General features: G+C 40.5%; 1 protein-coding gene and 1 long non-coding RNA gene across 30 annotated transcripts in view; one reads left to right on the plus strand and one right to left on the minus strand.

Annotated features, from left to right (window-relative positions):
* Positions 1-115: 115 nt before the first annotated feature.
* The window catches only part of ZBTB20 (zinc finger and BTB domain containing 20), a 457,627-nt gene continuing 431,369 nt past the window's right edge, over positions 116-26,373 (minus strand). For all 29 annotated transcript variants that reach the window (XM_084506527.1, XM_084506513.1, XM_084506520.1 and 26 more), the window contains 2 exons: positions 11,198-12,805; positions 116-6,957 (listed from right to left, as the gene is read on the minus strand). In XM_084506527.1, the coding sequence (XP_084362653.1) occupies positions 6,539-6,957; positions 11,198-12,785 (2,007 nt within the window). In that variant the 5' untranslated portion in view covers positions 12,786-12,805 and the 3' untranslated portion in view covers positions 116-6,538. The remainder of the gene's footprint in view (positions 6,958-11,197; positions 12,806-26,373) is intronic.
* Positions 21,179-26,130, plus strand: LOC311433120. Its single transcript, XR_014690579.1, has 3 exons — positions 21,179-21,392; positions 23,915-24,065; positions 25,064-26,130. It is a non-coding gene; the product is annotated as an uncharacterized lncRNA (long non-coding RNA).

A 26,373-nucleotide genomic window follows, 5' to 3' on the forward strand; every position in this document is an offset into this window, starting at 1 on the left:
AGATCATCTCTCTGTCAGTGTCACACTTGTGGATCCTATTTGTCTGTTCTGCACTAAGGAAAAACATAACACAACTTTTTGCTTTGTCTGGAGTATATGCATATTCTTCAAACTATTTCATCTTAATTTTTCTCCAAATTTCCCACCTTAGCCGTCTGTCTAAATACGGGGACTCCTTTGCTCCTGCTGAGATGAACTGGATCACTCTAAAGGAAGTTAACTGAGACCTTACGTACTACTTCTGGCAGGACAAACAAGAAGGTTAACTGCAGTATAACTGACTTTGCATGGCCAGAGCAAGCCACTGATGGACACAAATTGAGCATCAGGCCACCTTATGATACTTAACTGTCTTATTGGACATGTCATAGACATTTGGTCTCTACCCCTCTGCAAGGCCTTCCCACCTGATTTTGTTTTTTTTTTGTCAGGGGGACACTCAAATACTGGGAAGGGTTTTCATTCCATTTATAAACTTGGGACTCCAGATTTAACATATTAGTTGTAGATTCTCTCCTAAGTCTTTTTGCAGCAGAGTTGTGATCACTTAGGGGCTAAATCCTACAGAGTGACAAGCCTCTTGGGATCTGAGGAGGCTCAAAACCTCTCAGAGCCGAGTTCTCATCACGTTACACCTCCTTCAGGAATTTTCACAGCCAGTGTACCAACAAATCTGGGAATGTGAAAAGTAGCTATTTAGCTTTAGGCAGACGAGACGCTGTTTCAGTTAGGCTACCTGCTGATTCATTTCTGTCAGGTTTAATTCAATAGCTCAGAGGAGCTGGATACTGAGTTGACAGGGCTGGATTACCAAGGTCTAGTTTTCCTTGACAGAACAGTCACCAGGTACGAAATTGATATTATACTTCTTTTTGAGTAGCAAGTCATCTTGAGCACTGAGAGCTGTAAGATTAGCTTCACATAAAACTGTCTAAAAGGTCACAGTCATAAGCATACTGGAGGTCTGGTTATGTCTGAAATGGTTTGGGTGCTTCTGTTTTTGGACTGGATTCAATGCTCCCGCAAAGAGTATGTTTTGGAAGAGGGATGATCCCTATGGGATTTGTTTTCTTTACTAAGAAAGCCAAGACACGCTAGTATAACACTAGATTTGTTCCTCCACCATGTTAATGATGCAGAATTAATCGAGTAGCTCAAGTCTCACTGAAATCAGTCAGTTTGGGGTAAGAGTTGTGGAGGCTGATAGTATGTGGGTTATCTCAACTCTTCTTTGAATGAAAAAGAAATCAGAAGAAGAAAAATGGGTATCACTTGGCCTCTGATCTTAGAGCAAAGGGAAATCTTATTCTTTTAGAGAGTGAATTAAATTATACTTTTCCCTGTTAGCTTACTGTGAATTTGGGCTGATTTTGAAAGTATCTGACAGCATGGGCCAGACATGGGCCTAATGGGAGCAAGACAGTTGTTGAGAAAGTGTCCCCAGAGCAGCTCCTACAGAACAGCTCTATTTCCCTTACGAGAGACTAATGCTACGTGTTTTATGAGAGGAGTGACTGCCTCAAAATGCTCATATTACAGTTTCTGAAGACTAGTGTACTCTCCTGCTACTTTCTCATTATGTACAAGTTGTACTTTCTGTGCCTCTGGAAAATGTCTTGTAGGAGAACCTCATTCGTGCACATACACACGACACACACACACACACACACACACACACACACACACACACACACACTTGCTTGCCGTTCTCTCCTTCCTGACCAGCAGACACTGACCTTGTGGTCCTGCATTCCTTGTGGATTCACATTTCCCAAAGAGAGGCAGACTGCAGGGGAATGGATAAGAGAAGACAAATTTTGGTCCTCTGATTTATACTTCCATGTAATACAAGAACAAGGGTGCTTCAATGAACAGCAACAAATTTAACCAGAAAATGAATCATTTCTACAAGGCTGTAATTAAATTGAGGAACTCACTTCCATAGGATAGCATTGGGGCCACCTAGCAATTAATAAGCTAGATCTCTGTAGGATAATGAGAATTATCTGCCACAATATATAATTTTTATATGGGATAAAAAGTTAAGGCCATCAATTATTATGTCTTCAGGTTATAAGCAGATACATATCTCATAGGGATTATAATAAATCTTCTCTCTTAGGCTTACTACTTTGTAATTATCCAACACGGGTCTTTAATCTTCCTCCCAATCATCTGTACCTTGCCACAGAGTCAGAGACCGAACACTGGGTGAGGTGGACCACAGGGCGGGTCTGCTCTGGCCATTCCTACATTTTCAATTGACTTCACCAGCCTCAGCAGCAGTAAGAGAAGGCACTTACCTCTCATTTAACCTAAGGCTTCCTAATTGCACTTTTGCCTTGTAGAGAGGCTTTGATTTGTATGCTTGAATCTGTGCCCCACTTAATGCCCTTTTCCATTGCCAAAGCAATATAAAGAGAGCTTTAGGGGAAGGGAGAATCGTGCTCAAGGAATGCAGGATATTGCATGCTCCAGCAGAGGGATGTGTGGTACTGTCAACTCTTTCTCATCTACCTCATTTTACCTGGTATTTTGAAGGAAACCTTTCAAGCATACTGAGATGGATGCACTCAAAAACTGTCGACAGCAGTTTGTAGATCATTGGGACTACCAGTGTCCTACAGGTATTCTTTCTAGTAAGGAATATAATAGCAATGCATGAAGCTTGAAAATACCTGTAACATTCAGCTACTGTAGGTGTTTCCACATAGGAAATATATATTTCTACAGACAGGAGGAAGCCTTATTAAAGAGAAGTTAATGTTTCAAAAGATAAAGGGGTCTATGTGTGAGCTCCTAAGTTCATAGAAGGGCACTTAAATATGGAAGTGATCAGATGAGCACTTTCAGCTACATTTACAAGCATGCTGCAAGTTGCTCCATGTTTTACAAAACCTAGTCACTAATTTTTGAGCCTGGAAGTTTGATAAAATCAGGTTGTATTTCAGGCAGGTATTTGTGAAGACCTTGACCTAAACTGTCCAAGAGATTTAGAACACAATTTATATGCCTTAGCTTTACTTTAAGGAGTTTACTTTTTAATTGGCACCTTTCATTCATTCGAAACCAATTTTTAATTCACTTAAACACTAGTATTTGGATTTTGGTGGATGTAAACCCTGATTCTTATTTCCTGTGTACTGAAATCTCTTCTGGTATCAGAACCATATTCCAGAATATGCTACATTTTGACCGTGGTTGACCAAATTTAACAATGACAAATTAAACAGCTTTTCCCCAGACCTCAGATGGCAAATGAACAGCTACAAATTTTTAAGCTGGGTGAAATTCATTAATTCCTCATATGGGAGAACACCAAACTTTTCAACACTAAAGATCTCAGAAAAAAAAAACTCCTTTTCCCCAGAGAAGCGTCTTCCAATCCTTTTGTACAGCTTCACATTCCCCACTCTCCTCCCCATCCCTGTCTCTAGAACCTGTATTTTCTGTACAGATTTAGTGTTTCTTCGCACAGCAGATACCAGTTCTCCCTCTCTGTGTCTTAGGCTTAGTCTTTTCACTTCTTGGTTCACATGTCAGCATTTATTTTACCAGTGCAGTTATAAAAACAATATTTTTTAACTAGCTTGTGCTCCTCCTGTAGCCCAGCCAAACTAATGTAGATTCTTTGTGAAAATCCTTGAACTACCTGAAGAAACTGGTGACAAAAAAAGACATGACCACACAAAAGGCTCATTCGTTCTGGCACTTGCCTCAAAGTCTCTTTACGTTGTCTAGTGCAAGTGAGAATCGGGCCTTGGACATTTAGGATCTGCTGAACAATACCTTGCAGGTTACAGAAAGATTCTGAGAGTGAAGTATCTGTCGGGACTTTTTTTGCCCATAGTAAATCAGCAATGGAACGGGCCTAGAAGGTAGCAACGAGGTTACCTGTGCTGAATCACAGACATCCGATACAGAAGCTGCAGGTGGAAAGAACACACAATCTTTTATGTGCAGACCTATCGAGTCAATATTTAGAAGGTTGTCCAGCATCAAAGAATGTCTCATGTGAAATGCTCAGTGTTCACAAGCAAAGTTCTGTAAACTTAAGAAAGCTTAATTTAAATATAGACACGAGTAAAAGCTAAACTAGCCTCTTTTTTTTTTTTTTTTTTTTTTTTTCTTTTTGCATATTTTTGTTAGGTGCTTCTTCTCTGCCTAAAAAATAAAGTCCAGAGTGCAGCTGGTGCAAATCCTAGCTATGGGTTTCAAGCAAGACAAAGACAGTGTCAAACACTGATCCAACTGAACTAAGGACCCATGTACTTTGGGAGTTGGCTTTGGGGGAAAAATTCTCACACAGATACACAGAAGACAACTAGGGAGAACACCAGCCCAAACACAATAAAACAAAATACAGAACACCAACATGTATATGCAGATCAGGAATCAATCTGTCACACTGATCCTACATTCCTTGCATAGCTTTGCATATGCAGAGAATGCGGGATGTGGCCCTTCAGTTAGACGTTTTTGCAAATGAAGAAGGGAAGATTATTTGCAATGGTAACCTTTTAAGTTATTTTGGCATCAGCACAAATTACCAGGGGCAGGATCAGATTCCCACACAAATATGGAAGCTCTCTAGCAAGCAAGGCAGGGATGAGAGAACAATACAGCAGATTACTTCTTGTCCAGTGACCAAAAAGAAGGGAAATCCTAGTTATTACACACTTCCAAGGCTTTCATTACATTTTCAAAAACGAAGAAAGAAAAGAAAAAGACTACAAACTCTATCAGCCTCAAAAACAAGGGAACGTTGCAAGAAGCTATCTTTCTCAAAAGGAACCTCCCTTCGGCAGAAATAAATTCTGAGATGGAACCAAAACCAGAAACAACAGAACCTTGGTAAGAGCCAAAAGAGAACCACGTAACTCAAAAAACAAAGTAGCAGTTCAACCCATACTGCAGGATGCACAAACTCTAGTAGATAATCCCACAGATGACTTCACAGAGCCCCTCATCGACCCAGGTAATTCTTGATTCCATTAGAAAAGAGAGAGAGAGTGAAAAAAATAATACTTGAAAAGAAAATTAAGAAACATCCTTCCTCTTTTTTAAAATAAAAATCAAGATCATCTCCCCTCCCCCCCTCTATCTGGAAGCAGGTTAGCTAACCTTAACAGTCTCAATTTAAAATAAAATATATATTTATATATATATTCATATATATAATAAAAGAGAAGATATTAGTGGCAGTGTACGCAAAACAAAAAAGAAAACAAAGAAAAATTACTTTTAACAATCTCACTTTTTTTGTTTCTTTTTTTACACAAATACTGTTGTAAATATATTAAAAAAATCAGCATTCTATCTGGTAAACGTCACTTTTGCCCCTCTATAAAATTTTGAATTAAAAAAGTCCCAAGAACTCTTTTTTTTTAATTATTCCCCTCCCCACCCGCCCTCTATTCCTCTTTCTTCCACAAGAATAAATCCTGATGCATTTTTTTTTTTTGCAAAGATTGTGGGAACTAACCCTTCTCTTGTACCTAGATCCATAGGTTGCAACCTCTGATATCTTTGATTTTCCTCTGTGTTTCTCTTTGCCTTCTGTGAAAGTCCCTCTTGATTGTGCTGAGGCCCTGGGCTCAGCGAAGACACTGAATAAATTACAAAAAGCCACCGTTGCTCGTTGTCTGAATCTTCTTGGTTTCTGCTGTAAGGTGGTGGTGGTATGGGAAAAGCAGCGGGGAGGGTGAGCCAGAGAGCGTGGGATGGAGCAGAATCCAGGTGAGGAACCTCTGATTCTTTTTTCCTCATCCTGCAGGGACTCCACACTATCCAAGCCACACTGCCTTGCACTCCCCTCAGCCCTTTCGTGTGTTTGTGGATGCATGTGTGTGTGAGAAAGCAGACACGTGGTGGAAACCAGCAGGGCCTTGTTTCCTCTGGTTGCTGCTCAACCAGAAGCAAAATATTCCACAGTTCTAACTGGATACTGTGAAGTCCAAAAGCGGTCAGCATTGTGAATTATGTCCATTGAAACACTGCGAGCGGTGTACTTATAACGACAGTAGGCCTTGTAGATTTTGTAATATATTTTGTTTTGTTTCTTTTCTTTTTCTTTTGTAGTGCTCTTCACAAGTGAGAAAAAAGAAATTGTTTTTTTTTTGTTTTTATTTTTTCTGTCTGTTTTTTGATTTTTTATGTTTTTTTTTTTGTTTGTGTTTTTTTTTTGTGTTTTTTTGTTTTTGTTTTTGTAGTAAAGAAGGGTTGTATTTAGAGGCCAGTAGCTAGAGATCCAACCAGTGGAGCTCATGAAGCACTACCTGGCCTTAAGGCCACCATCCGAGGGAGGTTGGGAAAATTATTATTCACCCAGCCTCCGGAAATGTAATGTACCAGCAGGCAAAAAACAGTTCTTCATGTAGTACAAAAACAACAAAACGAAACGAACCCAAAAAAAAGGAGGAAAATAAAGGTAAAAATGAAACAAAAATCATTTCTTAAATTCTAGTGCCATAGCTTTTTTTTGTTGTTTCTATTTTTTTTTTTTTTTGTTCATAACAAAGAGAGAGAGAGATTCTACTTATCCGTCTGACACATGCATCCTCATGTGGTCGTTGAAATGCTCGATTTGGTCAAACTTAGCTGGACAGACAGAGCAGACGTACGTGGTCCCCTCCGTGCAGGCCACCACCCCAGCAGGGACGGCCCTGGCGCCGGTGCCGGTGGCTCCAGGCGTGCCGTTGGTGGCACTGTGCAGAGCCACATGCCTCTCCAGCAGGGTCTTGTGGGAGAACTTCTTCTTGCAGATGTAGCACTCGTAGGACTTCTCCCCGCGGTGGAGGCGCATGTGCACGTTAAGGGAGCTCTTCTGGGTGAAGCGCTTGTTGCAGATACTGCACTGGTACGCCCTCACGCCAGTGTGCGTCACCATGTGTTTGATTAAGTAATCCTTTAAAGAGAAGGAGCGCCAACAGATGCTGCATTGGTGGGGTTTCTCACCTGCCCGTTGCCAAAGACAGAGAGAGAGAGAGAGGGAGAGAGAGAGAAAGAAAAACAGACAAAAAAGAAAAAAAAAAAAAAGATAACAGAATTAAACCAGCTCTGTATGACTCTTTGCAATAAACTAACGGTGAGTCTTTGGAGAGATGCTTTGGCTAAGAAGGTGTCGTTCTGTTAAAAACTGTTTTGGAACCCAAAACTTAGTCTGACCAGAGGTTTCACAGTGCTTTACTGTGGAGGCTGCAGGTATTCCCAGCTTACACACAGTGAAAAGCTGAGGTGATTTGCTCAAGCTCATGGAGCAGGCACTGACAAAAACAGGAGTTAAAAGGTGCTGGCATCTTCTACTCCCAGCTTCAATAGCACAGCCTCTGCTGCCCCAGGCAGGGAGGAGGAATGCTGTGTTCCTGTCTTGTCCTCTTACTCCTTTCTAGCAAGATTTTGTTCAAGTTATTTTACCTTTCAGTGCTTTTGTCTCCCTACCCGTATGCAATAAAAACATGATCTACCAGACCACTGACTTGTAACACACTCATTTTTGGTAAATTGCTTCATATTTCTCAGAAGTGCTAGAGATTGCCAGGGGAATCCAATTCTTCATGATAGGTTTACATTTGCTGCCTCATTTTTGGTCAACTCCCTTAGCTGAATTATGGACAAGAGTAACTGAAAAGGGTACCTCAATATACAGGATTGCCCAGCCAGCACAACGGAAAGGGCGGCCTAACACATGAACATCCATGGTAACAGAGATGAAACTTAAATGACCTGACCACCAGATAAATAAAATTCCTAACCAGGTAAGCCAGAGATGTGAACTCCGATCATATCTGGACAAAATACAATCAGGCAGCATTAAAAAAGTATTTAGCTGAGCACATATAACTGATTTGTCCAGACTACTTGTAATTCCTCTGCGTGCTCAGAGTTCTTCTGGGAGACAATGCCACAGCCTTAGGCTCCATAGCATCAAGCAACATTTTCATGATACATGGTAGTTCATCATCCTCAAACCTGCTAGGGCGAGAGGAGAGTCTCCGTGAAACAATTAAAACGATCCTCTTGTTTCACCAAGTGGAAAACTATTTCCTTTGGTCATTCTGCCATCTCCTATCTAGCAGACATCCTCTTCTTTCACATCCTGCTTCCTCCTTTTTACAATCTGCTCAGGACTTTTATATCCTGAAGAGTCAATTTGCAGAGACGATCACATGCCTGTAGTAATGTGTCATTTAGTCTTTGCATAGTGAGATTAAAATATGCTACTTATACTCAATTTTAAATGGAGATCATTAATATGGATTGGATGGGAAGGACAGAATTTTATTTTTATCACCTCTAAGTCTTTCTTTTTATCTCACAGTTTGCGCATATGATGGCAACATCTGTGGATGGATCCACATGCTGCACTTCCTTGCACCAATGATGAGTTTGTCCCAACTTGGTCAAAGACACTTTGTCAAAACCCATTAAGTCCTTACTTTCCTGCCTTTGCTGAGCATAGAGTGGTGAGTTTAGACAGGCCAATATACTTGACATGTGCTATCTGGAAAATGATGGTGTGTCAGCTATAATCATGTCAGATTAATTTACAAGAGACTGATTACATTTGCAACACTCATTTTTGCCTCAGGCAAGATATCTCCCAGAGTTTTTAAGAAGTTGGTCTCCTTTGCTCTAGACCCTGTTAAGACTATGCTATAAAAACACCCTAATTTTTTCCTGCACATATTTCTAAGATATGCTGTGTTCTGGCTTTTTCTAATTTTATCTTCTAAACCTTTCTGGGACTTCTTCTGTCCTAAGAATCTCAAAACTTGTAAGGTTTTCTTCTTTGAATGTGGATTTATATGCTTCCTTAGCGATCACTGTGTTGCCTTTTCCAACTGCAGATTTTTTAGTCCATGATTCTTCATCTTGAAGCCAGGTGTTCAGTGAATTAGATGTGCATGTTCTTCCTTCTGGTTATTTCCTATTTGGTTGGTTTTAGCCAGTAATATGGGACAGTTACTGAATATTGACCACAGCGTGATACATAGGAGGAGGCAATGATGTCTTATAAGGTGCATGGTGACTGCATACATTCTAGCTCTGCGTTTCCACAACAGTGCACGTCTGAGAACACCACTGTGGGCTACATTAAAGACAGCCTGCATGGAACATGGCAAAACATCAGTCTCCAGCCTGTTTGCATCTATATGAAAGGAGAAAGGGAGGTAGGTTTGTGTCTACACTGCAGTGCTTTCATTGCATATAAAGCTGCATCAGAGTATCATTCTTGGAAGCATAAAAACATAGAGAGATTGGGTGAACTTTAGCTTGTTGACTTATGTTTTCTGATTAGACTCTTCCATGGAGCCCTCCTGACAGCAAGACTAATTCAAATTGTGCATCTCCCAAATCTTTCCCCTTTTTCCTTGGATCCCTTCCAGAGCCACTTCACCTGGCTACTTTTAACATGGCTGAGCAAAGTCATCCTGACAGTGGGCACAGCTGTCTGCACTCAGTTTTTTGAGTGTCCCCGTCCAGCAATGGACAAGGTAAGAGTGGCATGCTTTCTTCAAGACTGTACCTACAAAGGTTATTTTCAGAAGGACTTTTTTGAAGCCCTGCCCCCTGTTGGTCAAGGTGCTATTCTTTTCCCAGATATTCCAGAAACCAGTTAGTTCCTAAATGAACTTGGAAATCATTTATCTACACTATTCTTTCCTTGCCACTGGAAGTTCATTATTTTTGGCTTTCTTAGACACACACAAACTAAATATGAATTCATGATTGGAAATGTCCATCAATTTCCTCGGTTGACTATCCATAGCAGCTAGGTCTTTCTTTTTGGTTCCTTTTATCAGACTTTAAATACCAAATGTAGTATGCAGTTGAGGGTGGGGGAAGTAAAACACCTAATCTCAGTGAAATTATTTGTGACAAAAACCTTTCTAGCTTTTAGAACAAGGATGCAGGCAGATATATTTTACTGTGTTTTTAATGGGATATTTCTCTGAAAAATGCAACACCATCTACACGGTATTTTAGCTACTCATCCACAGCAGAAGGATGGAAGACAAAGGGGTAGTCTTGGGATTCAGAATTCTTAATCCTTGCAATCATGCATTTTGTACCAGTCCTGAGGAGTGAACCTTTCTGTATATTATATGTATACGTGAATGTACAAGTGTGCCTTAGATTTCTAAAGGATTTTTAAATTTAAATGATAATTATACATAAATAGTAGTTAAAAGTTTACATACACACATGGAAGTTAAATTTATTTGATACAGTAGGGAGGCATGATTTACATTCCTCCCATACCTTAGGCAATTTCTCTAGGTTCTACTCCATATATCATAAACCCAGCATGTATTTTAAGACCTGATGTTAACAAAATGACTGCTTGGTGAGAGAAATATTTACACTTTCTCTAAACTAAAATTTCTCTCCAAAGTCAAAATGAGCTGAGGGCTAAAGCAAGCAAAATTTTGTCTTGAACCCAGAACAGCGTCTTCATTTTATATATATATATATATATATATATATATATATATATATACATATCTCCATGTTTTTAAGTCTCATAATTCAACAAAGCTAGAAAAGGCAGTTTTGGATTAGTAGCAAACATGGTTACCTATTTTGTCTCAAAAGACGATATACTAAAAAAAGTTACATTTTTTAGACAAAAAGGGTGCTGTTGTTGTGTTACATTCATTATTTTAAATTTTTCTCTCATCAACTCCTATGTTTCTGTAACCACAGACAGCAAAACATCTGGCTTACCAACAGACAGGGAATTATAGCAGTGAGCTTCAGTGAAGTACAGAAAAACTTCCTGAAAAAAAACTCCAAATTTACTTCTTTATAGAAATATGTGAAATTTAGAAAATATGTGGCAGAGTGTGTGTAACACCCAGGCCTTGGACCTACTGCTGCAACTCCACCAGGAATGAGCTTGGGGACAACAAATGCTTACCATTTCCTTGTATGGAAGCAGGACACATTTCATTCCAAGCAAAAAGCGCTTGTTTCTGCACCATACACAGTTAGGCCCCTCTATGGGACCTGTGTGTGTCCACAGGGGCTCAACTTCAATGCAGTCAGCTTAGACAGTGTTCGGTGAGACCAGCTCTCTGGGCAGCCTCTCCCTCCTGCTTGGGGGCTGGCAGGTTGGGAAACAGAACTGAAGTCCTTGTTTGTAAAGGACCTTCCCTGGCTTCGCGTGTAAGCCAAAGGGACGTACTCTTACCTGTGTGTACAAACATGTGCTTGACGTAGTTCTGTTTGGCGGTGAAAGTCTTGTTACAGAGAGTGCACTCGTAAGGCTTTTTTTCGCCTTGCCCACCAGCTGTGCTGTGGCCCGCAGATGGGGCCAAGGGCTGAGGGGCTGGCAGCTGAGCAGTAAAGGTTGACAGGCCAGGCTGGGACACTGTCACAAACTGTGTCTGTTGGCCAGCTATGGGCTGGGGCAGGCTGAAGAGAAAAGGCTTAGGGCCGCTGCCAGCAGACTGTGTGGTGAAAAGGGCAGGCAGGTAGGTGTTGCCAGCTGTGCCAATGACCTGAGTGTTGCTGGTCAGAGTCAGTGGCATCCTCAGATTGCTGGTGAGGGTTTCTGTCTGGCGTAAGTAGATCTGTGTGGTTGGCAATGGTTGGGCAACAGTTGTGTTGACAGAAGGCTGCAAAGCCCCCTTTTCGGTGCTGTTATTGACTGTGAGCACTTTGCTGTCCATTTCAACGTCATTGCTTCTCTCTGGTGAGGAAGAGTTGGCATCTACTTGCTGCTGCTGCTGCTGAGGCTGAGCGCCATCAGCAGGGACGTCGTTTTGATCTGCTTGAGAAGGTTCTTGCTGCCCATCCCGGCCCAGACCAGCCATAAATTGCTGCTCCACGGAATCGGGCTCAGTGCCAATGGAGGAACTGACTCCCGAGTCAAAACTCTCCCCTTTGGGCTCACTCTCAGTGCCTTCTGCTTGGTCAGTGTCCTCAGTGCATTCCTCAGACTCGTTGCGCTCAAGGATCTGCACCCTCTGTTGGCCGTAGTAGTCATAGTCATCCTCCATCTCCTGCTTAATATGGATGTTGCCCATCAGGGTTTGAATTCGGACAGGGCGTGGTTGCTTGCGGCAGTGTGTGGTCTCTGGAGTGGTGGAGAGGTACCGCTCCATCTGTTGCGACCGTTCGTGGATCCGGGTAATCCAGCTGGGGTCTTCCATGTGATGGTCCCTGGGGAGCCCCAGGGCTGTTTCGTGGTGGCTGACCACAGCCCCACTGTAAAAGGAGCGCTCCCCACTGCCATTTTGCATGGAACAGGCATAGAGGGCCGAGTAGATCCTGTCCACACTGTGCTGCGAGTGGCTCTGCAGGTAGCCAGACTCTGTGTCGGTGCTCTGCCCCGAAGTGCCTGATTCGGGTGTTCCCCTGGGTGTCTCCTGGCCAGAATCCTGAATCACCGGGTAGACCTCTCCCACATTTTGCGAGACAATCCTTGTGCACTCATCAATCACAGTCTTGATCTGCAGGATGCTGGCAGCTGTGAGGATTTGGAGGGCCTCTGATTGCGAGACCCGCAGCACCCCACTGTACATGAAGTCAATGAGCTTTTGCACGGACTGGACTGACACCACCGAGGGGATCTCGATGTCGCTGTAGCCCAGCAGCAGCTTGTCCTGGAAGAAGGGGCTGCCAGCCGCCAGCACGCAGCGGTGGGCGCGTAGCATGCTCCCGTGGATGCGGACCGTCACGTCACAGAAGTGGCCACGGTTGCGCTGCTCGTTGAGGGTCTCGAGCACAGAATTGCTGAAGTTGTGAAGGTTGATGCTATGAATGCGCTCTGTCATCCCCTTGCAACTGATGTTACCTGTAGCAAAGCAGGTGACAAAAAAAAAAAAAAAAAAAGAAGAAAAGAACAGATTGGGTCTTGTCCTCTGCAGAGACATAGCCAGGACATTGGCAAAGGTGACTGCCCACTGGGTAAAAAAAAAAACAGATTATACTGTAAAAATCACAAACAAAGGCACCAATAAGAAGACATTGCCTTTGTAAGGATAGAAGTAAACTTCTGCAATTCTTTTGCAGAAGCTCATGTTCTGAATTTTTTGGACAAAAGCAGATAAAAACAGGTGTAGCTGGCCTAAGTTTCAACCACATTCCTGGGCCTTGGACTTCCTATCAGATTATATGGCCTTAAAAAGCCTAGAGCCAGCCAACTGCAAACACTGAGCTGGATTTTAGGCTGTTTGGATGTGGACCTACTCCAAAAACGATCAGATTCTTACTTTAACGACCCTTTACTCCAAGTTGTTAGTGCAGAGGGTCAACATAAAAATGTGGTTTCTATCTAGATCGTCATTTTAAAGGGATTTGGATCCTGGGTTTTATGCTACAGCTATTTGTACAAAAAGTTGGCAGTCACTTTGCAAAAATCCAAATCTGGTTCAAGATTTAGACTGTAAATGTTCCTAAAATCCCACGCACAGTTTTGTCTGGGGCTGTGGTTTAGAACATTTGCTACCCAATAGTGACAAACAGTCCTCTATAAGAACCCAAAGCAAAAAGTTAACATGAGCTGTCCCCTTCATTTTTAGCATATCCCAAGTTCTGACTGGCACCAGAATGTCATCATATAAAAACAAATGTTCTCCTGCTGTTATTTACTTGACAGAAACTGGAAAATTACAGACATTTACTCTAAGGAAGACTTTGTCTTAGGTTGGCTGAATGATATAAACAGAGAACAGTTTAGAAAAGCACCTAACTAATGGGTACAGAGCCAACATATCCTTCAAAATTAACTTTCACAAGTAGCTTCTTAATCTCTCAATCCACTTTTCCCTATCTCTATCTTGCTGTCTTTGGTTGTAATGTTTCTTTTTTTTTTTTTTTTTCTTTTTCCCCTACCTATTCTGTTCTTTACTCATTTTTCATCTGTTTAGCTTTTCATGGCAGAAACTACATTTTCATCTTTTAACTGTGAATAACCAACTGCCCTTTGAGTGGTAAACAAATGAAACACTATTAATAAATTATCTCTCTTAGCATTCATAGTACATCCATCACCTTGGCTCCCAGAAAACTACGCTTAGGAAAGTAATGAAAAATCACCCCTAGTATTATGGGCATTTTGTCTTGAATATTCCTACCTAGGTTACAACTCCTTTTACACAACTGGTTGTTAGTGTGTGAGAATTTGAAAATGAAATTTGGTAGAGAAGCATGAATAAATTAAACTAGCTTATTGTCACTGTCTGTTTTAACAGAAATATAGAGAGCAAATAAATGAGACTGAAAATGGTTTCATAGACATGTTTTTTAACCCCAAAATGTCCCTCTGGTCCAGCCTAAAGGGTGCTTCACGTCTCAAACTCAGGCAGTAAAACAATGTGCACTGCAATTTGCAAGAAAATATGGAGTGCTCCCTCCTCTGCTTTTTCTTTCTCATTTATCCACTCCTGCACTCAAGCACCTTTTATTTTGGTGCTTCAAACAGAAACCACCTTGGACACAGGCGGTCATTTCAATTCCATGAAGCTGATGATACTAAAAGGGAAGCATAAAGGTCAGGAACTGGAAATCCTGTTGGGGCCAAGCTGATTGAAGAAATCAGATGCTAACAGATGTGAACTAGCCAGTATCAGAAAGGTACTAATTTCCATGTGAGGTCAGAGCACTAGGGAGATGCTCAGATAGCAGTAACAAGGAGGAAACCACTAACAGTATCGTGGACGCTGTGAATTACATCTGTCTTGTTCATAAGCTTTGTTGGGAAACCTGAGCTTTTTCCTCTGATGAGACTGATCACAGAACTGGAAAAACATCTCAGCAATTAGGAGCCTTTCCTTCACGAGCACTGTGATTACTATTACAAAGAAAAATAATGTACAGAAGAGATCTATTTCCTCCTCCTTTCAGCCAGAATCATTCAGCCAGAGGCTTCCAGGGTAGATCCTTTTTTTTTTTTTTTTTTTTTCTTTCCCAGCATGTCAGAGCACACAAGTATTCAAAATGTATTTAAAAGAATGGGAATCCTCAATTTGAAAGGACGAGAGCTTGGCAAAAGTTTTGTGTTTGTGAGTACACAGAAAGGTGGAAGATTAATGACAAAAACTTCTTTTCAAGACTTACAGTAGGCAACGGCAACTGATTGCATAGCTCCCCATTTATCTGCATCTGCCTTTGAGTGCTGGCGTATCAGTATACTGGAAATCTTTCTATCAGTAAGTATTGATCACTACTTGGTCTGCCCTATCGCTCCCTTTTCATGCAAATAGGTCTTTAAGATGTTCCCTTGAAAAGGGAATGACATATAGTTTACGTTTGGTTTTGTCAAACTACGTATTTCATAATAAGAAGAGCATCAGTCTAATACAAAAGCAGTCTAAACCAAAAATCACGCCTTGTACATGCACAAGGTCGAACATGCTACAGACAGGTCTCTTGACTTGAGTTGGTGCAAGGAATCCTGACTTTGTTCATATGCATCTTGGCAGACAACAATAACTTTGTTGCCCAGGCTCTGAAAAATGCATCCTCAGACCCAGCTCCTTTTCAGAATGATTTGCATCCAAAGTCTGGGAAAGTAAATTTCGCAACCTGGTCACAGATCATGTACAGAAAGGAGGAAGGACAAGGTTCACCTCTAAGTTTCAGTATCCCTCCTCAGGTCCCGGCTGGAAGGAGTGAGAGTTGTGTAACCACAATACATTTGATCATTAACTACTGGTGAAAACAACCAGAGTTGATCAAGGTGAAGAGGTCTGTGCATGTTCATGAGAGACTGGTGTGAACAGCTCTCCTATAGGAACTGATCTAGGATGCTAAATTCCTTGAGGTGTAGGGACTAAAATAAAAGTCACTTGAGTCACTTCATGTAAGGCAAGGAGCACCTTTAGGTTGCTCCTAGTATAACAGTGCTTTCCCTTAAAGATCCTCTTCTTATTTTTTTACTGCTTCAAGTGAAATTGGAACATCAATCACCTCTTCAACTGATTAGCAACTGAGATTCAGTCCTTAAGAACAAAACACGAGCAGTAGGTGGAAGAGACACATAAGAAATGGTAAAACAACTAATGCAGATTTTGAGGATGTTTTTTCCAGGCCACCTCCCTTGACTCTTAACACTGAAAACCAAACCTATTCAAAGTACAGGCAAGCAAATCACTTGCAGTAGTGTCAGGGATGCTACAAACCACAGCAGCATAAAAAAGCAGTAATTCAGTATAACAAATTCTAGAGATTGGTCTGTAGCAAAATTCACTGTCCCATGAATTCTTCCTCTCTGTAGGGAACTGTGTCCAGATCCAAGTTTTGCTCTTGCTCCTTACTGTACACTGCTGTAAGCAAATAGTCCCATAAAGGGGGACCCATAAAGGGGTGGACTTACCAACGCAGGCTTAACTCTAAAGTAAATGTGGCATTCTGACAGAGAATACGAGAGCCTTGGACAAGCCCCAGTGGCTGTCAGTTCTGCACAAGTTGCACACACACACATGCACACACTCACCTACTCGCCGCACTGAATGCCTGGCTCAGGAAAAAGATTGCTGTCTCAGGCTCGTCTCAGACCTGCCACTCTTTTAAACTTGAGACAGTGGGAGATTTTCTGTGAAATTCCAGGGGTCTTTGTTAAGTGTCCTCCTACCCCCCTTCCCTTTTTTTTTGTCCAGTAAACACGACGTAGAGAACCCAATGGACTCATTCTGAGAAACTCCTGTAAAATGGTTTTGTCCCCTTTCTGTGAAGCAAGTTCTGATTGGTGGGACATTCACAAACCATATAGGAAAGAATGGGTTTGAAAATGCAAAGGCCATTCTTACCCAGATGGGCAATGAATAGGCATTTGGCCAGTATAAAAAAAAAAAAAAAAAAAAAAAAAAAAGTAAGAATAAAAAAAAAAAAAAAGAAAAGAAAAAACTGCACATTTGCAATTCTCCTGGGACGCAATTTGAAGCTGGCACGGCATAAAGGTGAAACATTTTACTGTGCAACTTTGAAAAAAGCTCCGTTTCCCCATATGCAAATGCAGCGATTAAACTGTCAGGCTATTCACAGAAACATGCATGGAATTCATCCTCAACTAGTAAGAAGGAGCACAACATGGATGGGAAAGGGAAAAACTTTTGTTGTGTAATACATGACTGAGTGCTTAGATTAGTGTTTCCCTGAATCTCATCCACCCCTCCTGCTGACTTTTATACTAAGGGTATTCAAAGGAAGGCAGATTTTACCATGAGAATAACAGTGACAACCTCTCCAAGTACAGTACCAAAGGGGAAGGCAATGGCAGAAGGAAACAGCAGGCAGTGGAATGCTGGAAGATGCTATAGAAAACGTGGAAGTGCACCCCTGAGATATATCAAGGACTGCCTGAAGGCAGATTTCTATTCGCCAAAGCTACAGCACATAGACCTACATAAAGCTAGAAAGGTATGGCTCATAAAAGTGATTTTTTTTGTTTGTTTGCCAGAAACAGAGAGAATGATCCCAGCGAACACATGGTGTAGCAGAGCTACAAAGATGTATGGAATACTGCAGGTAATACACAAATGACTATGTTGTACATTTTAAAATGTATTTAATAAGGGATTTTTTTTTTTTTGTACAGCCACTAGATGTCCCTTTCTGCAAAGCCAACGCTTGCTGCTTTAAAGCTCATAACCGAACGATATCACAGAATTTGATTTTCTCTAGTGTCCTTTAAAATCACAGTATCGCAAAGCTCATTGCACAGTAATGAATGACCATTTCTAGAAACAGTGATGAGGAAACCACCAAAGCTATTGTAACTCAGCAGTAGCTCAGTGCATGGCCTTTACCTGAAGCAAACTAACTCTGACGCTGGAATCCAGGCTCTTGTTACTGCGTAGTCTTTCACAGGAATAAATAGCAGAGTGAATCCCAAAGGCTCTGTCTTACTTTCATCCTTAGAGGGTAAAATGAATAGTTGCCCACCAAATGAAAGAGTTGGTGGGGTTGTAGAAACATATATAGATTGAGTTTTGGACTCATTTTTTCTTTAAAACCATTCAGAAAATTGTTAGGCAACGAATCTTGTCTAAGTATCAGTGAGAAGAACTACAACTATTTTGAAATTGCTGCTTACTTTGTCTCGTTCCTGACGAGCTTCTCAGGCCTTGCATTGAGAATACACAGTCTGGGAGACAGAAGAAAAGCTGGAGGCATTGTATCTCCTATAGAATATGTGCATCTGTAATTCAGTCATTAGCTTCTGGAAGCACCACAAACTGAAGTAACCTGCTGCTGGAGACAGCATCATCATCTACTCCTTCCTCTAATCCTTGGTCTCCAAATCAAATGTTGGAGGATTACAGCCTCCTAGTTGAATCAAAAGGATGCACTAAGTTCTTCACACAGTCATCTAGTCTATTCCTCTTCCTTGTGGTGGAAACAATTTACTTACACTACTTCTTCAGCAACTCACCTAATGTTTGCAAAAACCACCGATGTGGGGGATTTCCACTCTCTCCCCCGACAGACTGCATACTATCTTTAAAGCGAGAAAGTTTTCATAGTATTCAACTTTGAAACCAATTAATCATCCTTTCCTCCAGCAGACACAGAGAACTATTGACTATTTCCCTTTTCACAGTAGTCTCTTACATACTGGAAGGTGCCTCACGTTTCTTTTTTAAGCCTGTTTTTTCTAGAAAATCCAAACTCAGTTCTCTCAATCACACTCACTGGACTTACATGTATGTTCTCTTCTCATTCTTATCTTCTTTCATATTCTATCTAGCTTGTTCTTCTTTCTTTTAAAATGCAGTAGATAAAGTACTAAAGTAGGTAGAATACTTTAGCTGAGTGATGTGAATGAACAGTTGCCTGAGACATCTCATATACATACACTTTAAATACCTTAAAGAATAAATAAAACCAAGCAAATAAAGTTCTGTTATCAAAATTAAACGCTACAGATTTTCCTTAAGGAAGGCATGTCTCTGAAGAATCCTTGATTTAGGATGAAGAAATCTCAACTCCTGCATAAACATGCCAGTTCAGGGGAAATACAGCCTGTCCATCACAACATATGAAAAACCCACAATTTCCATAGGAAGTTTTCTCATTTCCATGTATCAGCGTCCCAGCCTTAGCAATCATAACCATGGGTGCTTTCTTCGGTTCCAATGACCTGATTTATCCCTAGTGATGAAGTTTTTATGTTCTGTTCTTCTCAAATTAGTTACCCTAAAATAAAACGACATTAATAGAGTAAAAATATGTATCTAGTGTTTCCATAGACAAAATTAGTCCTGCATCAGGTTCCAACTCTTTGGGACCAAATTTATTGGAAGAACACTTTTTCCACTTAAGGAAGTGGCTTGAATTTCAAATCCTGAAAAAAATGGCAGTGGCTGACTTCTTAGTATATGTATTTCAATGATGCCAGAGGGGCCGATGTAGCCAATCCTTTTCAGACTGATTCTCCTGAATATTTGGCCTCATTCTGAAAAGGGACCTTCAGGGGAAAAGCTTGTGCAGAGTTTCAGGAACACAGGAAGAACATTTGTATCCTCAGCAGGAGATCTGACCAGGAGCAGCCCCTGCTTTCTGTTGCTTTAAAGGTTTGCTGGAATTTTCACCCAATCATCTGCTTGAACATCTTGAAAATCAGTATCTCCTTCTATAATATCTATCCAAAACAAACACCAGATGACACTACACGAATTGCCCTAACCCTACCAGATTGTTGTTAGAATCAAAATATGTAGCAGTCTACATTTAACAGGAAGTACTGTATTTTTACCAGCACAACATCTATTAATGTGTCAGTAATATACTCTATGGAAGAAAAAATCACTGTGTTCTGAAAGCTGTCAAACTTCTCTAAATTTCATAGTCTAATAACTACGTTTATTTGAAAGACAGAAATGCATGCACACGCAAGCACAACCTTATTCTCTGAGGAGCAAACATATCGAGTAGATGGCTAATAAGAAGGAGTTTTTTTAAACTTTGCTCAGAAGACAGGCTTTTTCTGCAGACTAAGCCATGTGCAGCAAGTTTCCTGTGGACGATTCATTTAGCTAATTGCCCTATCCCTTTTTAGCACCTACCTAATGATGAGATACCTATTTTACATAAAACTGGAGACAAAACCATAGGTGTCCAGTACATAAAATTGCTTCTATACCCAGTGGACGTAAATCCCAAACGTTAAGTGTAAAAGCCTCTATTTCGGTCTCCGTGCTTGGCAGTGAATCACCTCCCTGTGCTTTGCCTGGAAGTCTGCAGGAGGAGTCCATCAGCAGTAATCCCATTTACTGCAGGACCTGCAGGGCAGCAATGTCTGTGCCTCAGTTTGCTTCACATGTAAAAGAGGGGTAGCATCTCGCACCTACTTCTGCCAAAGGACTGCCAGCCTTCGTTAATCTTTACCAATTGTTCTTCAGACCTCCAGGATTACCAAAATAAAGCTTTCTTCTCACACTACTCTAGTGCTTTGTTTTCTTTACTACTTGTCTGTGGTGAACATCCTACTTAAAACTGCAAAACACCAGGTAAAAACTAGCTTCAAGTCATAGTATTCTGGTGACCAAGGGCTTAGAAGTGTTATAGGACATCCACCTATTTTTATGTTAAAGAAATATTCAATCTTTTGACAGGTTACTTATTTTTCCTGCTAGTTTGTATTCTTGCTATTTTGGGAAGTCCAGAGATACTTCAGAGAAAAGAGTGCTTTCAAAAGCCACTTTTATTCTCAGGCACATATTTGAGGTACAGTCCAACACACCTCCCTTGTGAATACTGGCATGCACTCTGTTTTACTCAATTCTCTGCTCCTCTCTCAACTTTCTTTTGCAGACCCTTCACTGTTACGGCCATGCCAATATATCCCTGTAGTGCAGACACAAGCCTATATGGATGGAGGCTGCTTTATCTGTAGGTATCTACAACACCGACAAGCAACATACACTATGTTAACAAAAGAACCACCAAAGCTGTCATCATTACAGGGCATTTTACCAGGATGGCAAGGTCATGACATGGGTGATAATTCTTATGCTCCTGCAAGCTGTAATCAATTTACATTAGCAAAAGTCGGGATCACCAAACTCCACTGAAACCCAAAAGTGAGAAAACTGCAACTGCCCTCTTGTAATAGGAAGCAGAGAAGGCCGTGTGGCCACATGATGGCACCATTTCCTAGGAAGAGAAACCAGGCTGTGCTCATCTCTTCCTCGTTATGGCACGTTTTAATATTCTAAATGAAAACTGTTTCAACTGTGTTCGCTTGTTCCCAGAGAGCTCGTGCACGATTATGCCAAGCCCCAGCATGGCCCAACTGTTTTAATTGGCTATAAGTTTAAGGCAGCTGGGCTCTTTAAAAACCTAGGTGCGTGCATCTATTGCTAGTTTTCCTCTATGGTGCCAGGTACTGTTACTCATGTGGCATGCTGAGGATTTGCAGTGAAAGAGTTACCAGCCAGGTAAGAGTTAAGATGGGCCAAAAATGCCCATGAAGTTACTGTGATAACACTCTCCATTTAAACAAAGGTTAGGGGGATGCTTCTTGGAAAAAAGAATAAACTTTTAGAAAAATGGAAGTAACCATGATGATGTATTTTGCTACTTTATGGTCCCGATTAAAAGCTTACTGTATTAATTAAGAAGATTTCCACCTGTTTCAAGGGCTTCTGTTTAAATCTTAATGGCATATTTCACATTGCAAACCTGCACGAAAAGTGAACAGGGATTCCTTTTGGTCATCTCACTGTGTTGGATCGTATACATTTATGTCCTCTCAGAAATCTTGTTCAGGGAGGAGAAAGGGCTGGGATTGGGGGGTGGGAGCTGAGTGTGGAGGAGGAATGAATTAGAGGGATAATAGGTGCAAATACATTAAAATGTGTCGGCCAAAAGAAACAATTGCTATTCCATGAACTCTTCAGATTTGCCCTGTATTGTTAGGTTTTCCCCCAGGCAGAAAGACAAGGAGAAAAAGCTTATCAGTTTGAGTGTGGTTAAATACAGTAAGACTAAAAGCCTATGGGCTTTGGTTAAAAGGAAAATATAGATTAAAACCTCTTAAGATAATTACCTGTTTAGAAGATTTCTATTCAAGCTAGAATCCTCTAGGGGAGTGGTTGTAGCAGTCTGTTAGGAAAAGGGTGCAGTCAGAAATGGTTGGCTTTCATGGGAGAGCTGCAGTCTGTGGAAGAGCACTGCTTATACCCTACGTGTTTCCAGAGAAAGGTCTTTAGAAGTAGGAGATTTTGTTCTGGTCACAGAAGTAGTGGTTGATGGGAGTAAAAAGGAATGGATGAGAAGCTGTAAATGCCAGTCCACAGGACTGGGAAAAGAATTCTTTTCTCTCTTCCAGTGGCTGTGTCTCAGTTCTGGCCAGAGGAAAGCTATCACATGAAAATGCTAGATTTTATTTGATTATTTTTTCCATTTATCTTTTTTACCTGTTAGTAAAAGGGTAATTGTTAACTAATACAACTGGGTAGTTTGGTGAGCATCTCAACTTAGAAATACTGTGAGGCAGATACTCATACTGTGCTAGACTGTGGCTCCTTTATTTTGAGTTTAGGGGGTGAGTGTTCAGGCCTGCTTCTGATTCAGATTTAAATATCAGCAGTAAACAGTATAAGCTCACATCAATGATGCTGACGGCCACAGGAAAAGTTTCTGTCCTCATTGAGACCTCTTCAGTTCCTGGCAGCATGCATATTCCAAACCCACCTGCTTAGTTTTGATAGAAAAACATAGGACAGAATGCTCTAAACTAACAAATGACAGTACTAACCAAGATCATAGCATTCATGGAAGACTTGATATCATGAGATGGATCTGTAGCATTAAATGCACATTGCTGCTTCCTTTTTTTTTTTTTTTCTTTTTTTTTTTTTTTTTCTCTGCAGGGAAAAGGCCCAGGAATTGCATGTATATGCATGCATACAGGTGATACAAACAGGTGATACTACTGTAGTACTTAAGAGTTATTTCACAGGTGTGCCTTCAGGCACATTCTACCCTTTGCTCAGCCAAAAGACATGAGTGATAACATCTGGGAGTTTTACTTTTGAATACAGGGAGGGCTATGCCCTGTTTTGAAGCACTATATAGGATCAAAGCACAAGGTATTTTTTGTTAAAGTTGACGTGGTTGCACACACAGGCATGAAGCTGTGGGGAGAAGTCCCTTGCTCTGTTTTTATTTCCTCTATCATACCCCTTTTCACACAAAAATTGCTACTTTGTGTTTTTTTTCTCAATCTGTGTAACATCAATAAATTACACGTTATCACTCCTATCATCTAGTTATAAAGAGCCTTTCAAGATTTTTAATAGATACACAATATTGCTACACTTACATTTTCACTGGTAAGAACTCCAAAATAGCTGTTGTGAGATTACTCTTAATTTATACTACTTCTCTCTTGTGGGTTTTCAAGAAGAAGCATTTCACCACATGCCACAGATTGATACGGAGCATGTATTGAGCATCCCAACCGGGCAGAGATCCTTTCAGTGTTTAATACAACAAAGCTGGGATGAGTAGGGGTTCTAGGATTTGTTTATTTTTTATTTTTCTTTCCATAGGCACAGCTAATTCCTCTAGGAGCTATTTGTGCTGACAGATTAACTAGAGATCTTGAATTCTCTTTATATTCCAGTTCCTGAGTGGTGGAGACGTAAATCTAGATCTCATGTTATTTTAGCCTTCTAAATGACTCCATGGACAATGAAAAAAGCATAGAAGGCATAAATAAAAAGATGGTGCAATGGCATTCTCTTTAGAAACAATCACACTTGGTGTACTGTGGAACCCAAACGCACAAGGCCAGCAAGACCACATTGTCGTGTTTCATTGTACACCAGGCTGCCAAGACAAATGCCATGATAGAAATGAAGGAATTTAGCAAGAGTTCACTCCCCAACATCCCCTAGTACACTTAATAGACATTAATAGGTGTTATTAAACAGTATCTTGCTTAATGTTTCAGGTTCTCTCCCAGTACCATGTTAAGACTTCACCATGTAAGCTGAGACGAAAAAGCTCCAGCACTAAACAGATCAGTGATGAAAAGGAACAGAAGGCGACCAAGTCTATTTTTACATCTGTAACTTTGGAGTTGCATAGTTGCAACAAACCAGGTAATTAATGCACCACTCAATGCTTCCCAAAGCATTGAACGTGTCTCCTTATAATATTGGAAGAACCACCCAAGAGAGATGTAAGCACTGAGGTATGCAGGGTATTAATAACACACAGCAAGACAAAAGAAGATATAGATGTAGCTGTTTTAACTTTCTTCAAGGAAGAGTCACCTGTCAAGCATATGAACATCTTTTGTGTTTGACTCTGCTACAAAAAGCATCCTTCTGTAGACCATAGCAGGGAAATGGTACATTTGGCTTAGGACTGAGGAGACAAGAGCAGTTGCAGGCATGCTTAAAACATGAAATAGAAATGATCAACATGATTATGCTTCATACCCTTTGAGCAGATTATATAAAAAGGTAGTATGGGCATGTGCAACTTCAGGAGGGAGAATTAGCAGAAAAAAAATCACAAAAACAAAACCCCAAAACAAGAGGAAATTAGTCAGAAAGAGTCTGAAAGGAAAAGATAAGGAATTAAAATCTATAAGATCAGCAGGGAGGTGGCCTTAATAATACCTTATTAGAATCCATATCTAAGGACAACAACAACAACAAAAATAAGGAAGAAGAGAAACACTACAATGGTTAAATAACAAGGTATAAGAGTTCAGCAAAGCTGAAAATGTATCCTTCCAAACACAGAAATCATGCCCAAGTAACACTAATAGAACAGAGCATAAACTGTTGCATGCTCGATGTAAAACAAAGATTAGGCAGGATGAAGAGGAAATGTAAGGAAAAAAACAGCTAAAAGTATGAAGACTGATATCGTAATAAAATATTCTTTAAATGTATCAGACAAAGAAAGCATACAGGGCAATGACTGGTACCTAAGAAGAGCATTAGATTACATGGACTGATAGATTAAATAGGCAAGAAGCAGACTCAGTAGGTTAGCTAGTCTAGGGATCTATGAAAGCAATAAAGGTAATCCAAGAAGTTACAGAAATTATCCAGTGGAATTTGCATTTTTTTCCTTTAATTTTCAGAATGGAGGATGATGGGAGAAGGAAAGCTACCTCAAGGAGGCGAAGAAGAAAGCACTGTCCTGGAGATTGTTACTGAAAAAAAACAAACACATCAAAACTAAACTAAAACAAAGAGAAAAAAAAATCCAGATCAACCAACCTACCAGAAATCCCAATGAAGGAATATTAAAATGTCGTAACAAACAGTGATAAACACTTCGGAGTTGTATAGTGTTCATTATTCACTCTTTTCATGAGTGAAATAGTTGAAACACTCATGTAATACATAAAGGAAGGATTTATAGAAGACTCATAACTTGAAGAATGGCAATGAAAATCAGTGGGGGCAGACTCTGAAGACATAAACAGGTAAACTCAGAAACACGCCACATATGTTTTACTTGACAGTTGCAGTATGTCTCAGTGGCTGCAGCATGAGTTAAAAATGGAAATACCATGGTATTATCAACCTGGTCACCTCACAAACTTCAGAATGGAAACTATGGAATTTTAAAGAGTAATACACCTCTTTTCCTCTTCCCTGAAACTTAGAAATAATAGACATGCTGGGGACATATCTTAAGGCTCTTCCCTGAAATCATGAAAGCTGGAAGCTTGCATGGTGTTTTCAAACCAAAGCTGAAATTATGCATGTTATCACTTATAGTTCTCTAAGTGGTGACCACTAAGAAAAGCCCTGAATACCACAAGCCAGTATTACAGTGTCATCAAATAAGAGAATCAGCATTTAAGATAATTAGACAAATTTTAAAAAGCCTGTATGTGATTTATACATGTGATTTATGCATCAGTAAAAGTTAGGTTCCAAAGTCACTCGGTTGCTTCTGAAAACATACTCACTGACTTCATAACTGAAGTACCATATGTTATTAGTCATTTCTCATGAGAAGAAAAGCCCGAGAGACCAACCTGACAAAACTCACTTAGTGTACTGATTAGGAATACAGAGACCAGTTCCTATCAGTAGGACAACATTATACAGCACCACTTCTTCAGTGGATTGTGACAGCTTTTTCAAGAGAGGCAGGGCAAGCTCAGCTTATAGTTTTACATACCTTTACTTGTACTTACTTCTGGCTCCAAACAATTCAAACAAAACACATCTCCTTCAATGAAAACACAAGTCATTCCTGCCTGATGCTTCTTTGATAATATTACAAACAGAAATAAAAACCTACAGGATGCAGAAAACACCTATGACTTGAAAAGCAAAGTGTTTACTAAGCACAATTCTGCATGTTCTGCAAGATAAACATATAGCTACCTCTTGTGAGATCGGTATTTGAGAACTATGGATGTCCTTGTTTTCA

The sequence above is a fragment of the Aythya ferina genome (assembly GCF_964211825.1).
Source record: "Aythya ferina genome assembly, chromosome: 1".
NCBI lineage: Eukaryota > Metazoa > Chordata > Aves > Anseriformes > Anatidae > Aythya > Aythya ferina.